This window comes from Phaethon lepturus, unplaced genomic scaffold (genome assembly GCF_000687285.1).
Source record: "Phaethon lepturus isolate BGI_N335 unplaced genomic scaffold, ASM68728v1 scaffold30273, whole genome shotgun sequence".
NCBI classification, from domain to species: Eukaryota; Metazoa; Chordata; class Aves; order Phaethontiformes; family Phaethontidae; genus Phaethon; species Phaethon lepturus.
In genome coordinates, this window is record NW_010531651.1 from 1 (window position 1) to 6,155 (window position 6,155).

The window sequence follows — 6,155 nt, forward strand, 5'->3', positions numbered from 1 at the left end:
AAAATTTCAGAGCAATTTTGCTCTGAAAAATAGAGCATTTGCACCACATTATCCCCAAACCTTGGTGGGTTTTTTTTTTCACGGGCCACTGTCTTTGGCACCCGGCCCCAGGGTACCACCATGGGGTCGCAGGAGCTTCGTCAGGGCGGGGAAGGGGCTTGGGGCACAGATGACATGGGGGAAAAAAATAAAAACATGAACATTCCTAAATATAAAGATTTTCTGTCCCGCGGCTTTAAAGCCTGCCTTGTTCCAGCCAGCGTGGTGGGGGATGCGGCGGTGCCCGGCAAAGCCCCGACGCTGCGCGGCGTGGCCAAAGCAAACGGCACAAAATGACCCGCCATCTCTCCTCTCCCCCTTCGTCAATTCTTTAATTGCTCATTACCAAAAATGACACCGTTAATGCTGACAGTGAGACTACTTGCAAAGAGGTTTCTAGGTTTAAAATGGCCAAAATGGGTTAAAGCCGGGCACCGGGGGGGTTGCAGAGCCAGGGCAAGGCTTCGCTCCCCACCTCCAGCACTGCCAGCCACCGCCTGTCGTGTTTTTCCGTTGTCAACGCTTTGACCTCATAAAAATCCTTCTGCAAGTAAAATAAGTGATACATTTCAAGAGACTTTGGCACAGGAGGAGCAACACCACCCCAGTAATTATAAATAATTCCATTTCATTAGAGATTAGCGAAGGGATAAACCCTCTGGGGACACAAACACACCCCTGGGCGGGGGACAGGCAGCCCACGGGGGTCCCTCCTCTCTCTCCCCGCCACCACCGTGACCCCAAATGCTCGTGTTCCACCCCAAAAATGCTCACGTTCCGGGTGCCGACAGGATGTGGGACAGCAGCTTCGGATTCATGCTGCCATCTAGCGAGACTGGGTTACTTATTTATTTTTTATAACTTGCTCCTTTCTCCTGATTTGTGGGTTTTTTTAACTGAAGATTTTGCCCAGATTTTGCTAGCAGAAATGCCACCCGCCGGCTGCCGCCTGGAGACGAGGAGCAGATTGTTTGGGCCAGTTACCAGAATTTACCTCTTTTCTGACCACTCCGGGTGCCCCCAGACCCATTTTTGAGGAACGTTACCCCGTGTTAAGCCCCTCGGGGGACACCTCAAGCCACGCGAAGTCACGGCTACGAAAACCTCAGACAAAAAACAAGGAACACCATCCCAAAACAAGGACAATGATCACTGGGTCTTCTCCTAAAACATCACAACAAAACCAAACAGCTTTAGGAAGTTGTAAGAGAACGGGGAGCTTTTCCCCTGTAACTTTTCATCCCGTTTTGAACTGAAACTCGGATCTGGGGGAAGCAAACCCCTCGCTCCTCGCTCAGTTTTCAAGCTTCTCGAGCTCATCCATGTCATCCGGGTCCAGCTGCTTGATCTTGGTCTCTGTAGGAAGGAAAAAACAAAACCGTCGGTGCTTGGCACAACCCAGGGAAACAGAGCCCAGCCACCCCACGAGCCAGTGCCTGCGCTGCTTGCGTGCACACGCGCAGGCTGGAAAGCTCCCCAAAGCGCTCAGTGTAATATTTCCACTGCAGCCTTCAAGGGATCATCAAATAAATTTGGAGAAAGCCCAGCGTATACTAGATCAAGGGCAGCGGCCGAGACGAGGCCACTAAAAAAGCGAGAGGCAGCCCAAGCGAGCAGCAGCGAGTCAAGTTAGGTTTTTGGGACACACTCTTGCTCTCTGGTCCCACCTCCGAAGCGATGCGGGATGGGGAAGGTTCGCCATCCTCGCCAGGCAGCCCCGGCCCTCGAATCACAAAGTCACGGCGTTCGGAAGCGGAAGTTGGGTTGCTGGGAGTTCATCCACTCGGCTTTTCATGCCCTGGAAATCCCACGCCAGGCTCCTTTGGCTAATTCTGTGGTGGGACTCATCCACCTCATGGTTATTAAAGCTGCTGATCGCAGCTGTCCGACGCTTCTGCTGCTCGAAAAGAAAATCTTCGCCAGACTGTCTGGCTCGAATCTTCTCTGCCAGGTGTCCATCTTGGGCTCGTTTGGTGTTTACATTTAAAGGACAAGTTGCCAAGACAGTTCAGCAGCTCTGAGGGCAAAGCTGAGGGAGGGACATGGTTTTCTGCATGCCAAAAGGTTTTGATAACCTTCTTTTCCCTAAAAATGACAGGGAAAGCAGGCACCTGGATTTGAAAAGCCACTGGTGCAGCCACGGCACCTTGCAAATCCCACGAAAATTCTCTTGACGTTTATGAGTGAGAATGGATTCGCGCTCAGGAAAGACCTGCGCGACTTCAGCTGCCGGCTTCACAGCCAGGGCTGAGCTGAGCTGGGGCACCGGCTCTCCCAGGACAGGGATTTGCAGGGTAAAGGCAGATAAAATGCCTGAAGGAGGGAGGAAAAAAAAAAAAAAAAGTACTTGTAACATCCCTTGCAAGTCACACACAACCTCCTAGGCCGATTCCCTGAAAATCTGGCTGCTAGGGGAAAAAAAAACCCCACCAACCAACCCTAAAAGGGCCAGGGGCTGGGAGGAAAGCTGCATCTGTCACCTGCATCGAGGGGGATGAGCCCTGGGGAGAAGAGCAGCCCAACAGGGTCCATTTGCAGATGGCAAACGAGCCAGAGGGGATCATCAGTCCTGAAACCACCCCCCAGAGAGGCGGATACTCACGGAAATGCTCCTCTATCATCTGCACGAGCCCCACGTTCTGGCTTTCCACCATGCTGAAGGCGACGCCTTTCTTCCCAAAGCGTCCCGTGCGCCCGATGCGGTGGAGGTAGGTCTCGAAATCCGGCTTGCTCTTCTGATCGGTGGGGAGGCTGAAGTTCACCACAATGGTGACCTGCTGCACGTCGATCCCTGATAAAGAGAGAGAAAGGGGCTGCGGAAAGGGGTCACAGGTCGGGGAGGATCCGTTGCTCGAGCCCACGCTGCCACCAGAAACAGAGGCCAGGGAGCGCGTTTCACACCATCGGAAAGGCAACAGGCAGTGGGCTTTCCGGGGGTACCTCTGGCACAGACGTTGGTGGCGATGAGGACCTTCTCCTTCCCGTCGCGGAAGCGCTGGATGACGTCGGCCCGCTGGGCTACCGTCAGCTCCGCCGTCAGGATGGCTACCTGGTGCCCGTCCTGGCTCATCGCCACTGACAGCCAGTCCGCGCTCCTCCGAGTCTGGACGTGCAGGGAGAAGCAGGCTGAGGGTTTGCAGCAGCTCTGCTGTCACTCCGCTCGCTCCTTGCCAACCCTTCACCGGTATTTTCCCCCCTCCTGAGTGCCCTGCTCCTTTCAAGGGAGCTCCCGGCACTTTTTAACACCCCAAAAAGAGGCCAAAACTAGGCGGACGAGCAAGAAGCCTCTGCCAGGACACACAGCGCAACGGGCGAGGGAACACAGCATGTTTTCCGTGTGCTGGTGACTCTGGAAGCCAGGCAAGGGCAGTCCCGACTGGTGCTGTTAAAATACCACTTTTTAAAGGCTGCCTTTAAATGCTGGCAACACATTTCCCACCCCTCCTGGGGGTCTGCCCTCTGATTTTCTGTCTTGGGAGGAGCCTCCCCCCAGGTCCACACTGTAAAACGAACCATTTCTGTTACTGCTGACGGCAAATGCATCCACCTCCCCGGGCAGGCTGAGCTGCTTTACCTGGCAGAAGATCATAGCTTGGCCGATGGTGATGCTGCCATAGATGTTGCAGAGGGCTCTGTACTTCTCCTCCCGGCTCCTGCAGATGAAGAAGTACTGCCTGATGTTGCTCAGGGTGAGCTCTTCCTCACGCAGCTTTATCACGATGGGGTTGGAGACTATTTGTACAGCGAACGCCCGCACGGTTTCCTTGAAGGTGGCTGAGAACAGCAGCATCTGGCAGCTCTTGGGTAAAGCCCTGGAGCGGAGAAAAAGGACTCCTCAGCCCAGGAGAGCAGCCTGGTGCCCAGATGTCCTCAGAACAAGAGGGGGGCGGGGAAAAAAGCTAATTTAAGCTAATTTTGTGTTGCCTTCAACAGAAAGGGAACCCAATCCAAGGGCTGTAATGGCTGAAAGGAAAGGTAAGCGAGACAAAAGTCTTCCTGTGTGTCTCATGGACGTGGCGTTACAGAGAGCCAGATCCCTGGACTGAGCAGGTCAGAGCGCGCTGATGTGCAAAAGCTGATTCTCACAGCAGCAAACCCCGTCGGTATCACAGGGAGGCTCTCTTTTGCTGCCAGTTCAGCTCATTTGGTGACTGATTCCCTCAAAGTTGAGCAAAGAGGGGGAAAAAAACAGAGACGCGGGACACCAGCCGTCAGGAATGCTCACCTCTGAATGCGAATGCTTTGACAGGAGAGGCCCTGGGTGTCGATCATGATGTCGGCTTCATCCAGCACGAACATGTTGATCTTCTTCACGTCTACGACTCTCCGTTTGAAACACCAGTCGAGCATCGTCCCCGGAGTCCCGATGATGATCTGCTCCTCCAGCATGGTGCCCTGCAGAACTGCGAGAGGGGAAATGGCACCCGAGCGCCTACAAACACAAGGCGTTCCTGCTGCTCAAGCGTGTTTTTCCCTCAGTTATCTCAGATTCTGGCCTTTGAGAGGGTCATCGCAAAGTGGAGCTTAAGAGTAAAATTTCAAGCAGAGCTGACACTTCCCTACAGCCTCAAGGGGGCGGAAACCGGCCCCACATGGGAAGGATGGAGTCTGAAAGTAGCCAGCAGTCGTGAAAAAGACTCCTTAGCAGGAGAGGGGAATATAAATGCTATTTTATTGGCCTTCATGGAGCTCTGTGCGGCTCCTGGGAGCTCGGGGCTCTAAGAGAGCATCCCTGTACTCGCTTAACGCTCCCATTACAGCTCCGGTAGCTCTGCTGGGCAGGACCAAACTCACCTCGGTTTCCTCGGACAGCGTATGTAACCCTGATGTCAGCGCAAAATCGCCCAATCATCTCGATCACGCGCCCGATCTGCAGGGCCAGCTCGTAGGTGGGAGCCAAGCAGAGGCACTTGGGGGGAGAGAAGAGAGCTGTCAGATGAGAACAGCCTCGATGAAAAGCTGAGGGCGCTCCCGCGATGGGATGCACCCGGCAGACAAGGTATTTCAAAGGGACAGAGGGAAGAGCACAGGAAAATCCCACACCAATCCCTCAAGAGCACAAGGGGATCGGTCACAGCTGGAGGTTAGGGAGCTGGGAACGCAGCACAGCGTGAGGGAGGCAGGCAGAAAGAAGTCGCTGTAGCTACTTTTGGGAGGGAAATTTGTCTCCTGAAGCATGGGACAGTTCGTTCGTTTCTGCGCCCAGCTTTAAAGCAAAGTTTAAATGGCCCTGTATGCTTGAGATGAGAGACTTCACGTCACAGTAACCAGCTCGCAAAGCTGATTCTGCATGCGGAGAGGTGACTGGGGCTGGCGGGGACATTCAAAGCCACCAGAAAACCTGCAGTCTCTGCAGTTGCTTTTCAAAATTTGATTTCCAGGATACCTAAACCCTGGCTTAATCCACTGCTAGCACGTAAAAGTACCTCCCTGTAGTGGGCACAATGCTTTCTTTCCTACCTGCTGCTGCGATGATACCTGGAGATTTATTGTCCGCCTCCAGCGGACAAAATGGTACAGAGACAGGGACAAAACCCAGAGCTCTGCCCTCAGGCAGCATCTCAAGGGCTTGGATAAACCCCTCCTGCATCAGCTTTCCCTTTCCTGTGTTACCTGCGGGTATTTCTCAGCGGCATTAACTCTGCTCAACATCGCCAAGACAAAAGCTGCTGTTTTCCCTGTCCCTGACTGGCTCTGGGCAATCAGATTTTGGGGCCTGCAAGGCAAAGGCTGCTTAGTGGAGCACAAGGTTTGGGCATCCCCAGACTGGCGTCCTGACACCAGGGATGCCTTGAGGAAGCCAGGGCTCACCCGCCTGGCGTCACTACTCACGGATACGCCAGCATGATCGGCAGAGCTGTCTCCTGGATTTTGGAAGGTCTGTTGAAGCCCATGATGTAAATCCCCTGCAAGAGCTCCTTCTTCCTGTTAAAAAAAAAAAAGAAAAAGCGCATCAAAAAGGGTCTGTTTGATAAAAGATGGAGGCTCCTGTGCTTTGCCAGTGACTCACAGGGGTAGCTCTTCAAAGGTTTTGACAGAGAAGAGCGGAGAGCTGGGGTCCTGCTGCAGGATCTCCACGTGGTGGCTGGACTCCACCAGGGACGTGCGGATCAACT

At 53.8% G+C, this 6,155-nt stretch overlaps 1 protein-coding gene across 1 annotated transcript; it reads right to left on the minus strand.

Moving 5' to 3' along the window:
* Positions 1–1,333: 1,333 nt before the first annotated feature.
* LOC104613985 (ATP-dependent RNA helicase DDX25-like) lies at positions 1,334–6,147 on the minus strand. The gene is made up of 9 exons (XM_010284637.1): positions 6,050–6,147; positions 5,872–5,964; positions 5,653–5,755; positions 4,834–4,948; positions 4,265–4,442; positions 3,614–3,851; positions 2,980–3,142; positions 2,642–2,830; positions 1,334–1,395 (listed from the first exon to the last, which is right to left on the minus strand). Exons 2-9 carry the CDS (start codon positions 5,931–5,933, stop codon positions 1,334–1,336), a joined length of 1,110 nt encoding a protein of 369 aa, XP_010282939.1. The 5' UTR covers positions 5,934–5,964; positions 6,050–6,147.
* Between the last annotated feature and the right edge of the window lie 8 nt (positions 6,148–6,155).

Coding starts and splice junctions, on each gene's coding strand:
- LOC104613985 (XM_010284637.1), bottom strand. CDS start 5,933: ATGGGCTTCAACAGACCTTCCAAAATCCAGGAGACAGCTCTGCCGATC. Junction 3,143..3,613: donor AAGCTATGATCTTCTGCCAG/GTAAAGCAGCTC, acceptor CTGCACGTCCAG/ACTCGGAGGAGCGCGGACTG. Junction 1,396..2,641: donor GATGATAGAGGAGCATTTCC/GTGAGTATCCGC, acceptor TCCTTCCTACAG/AGACCAAGATCAAGCAGCTG.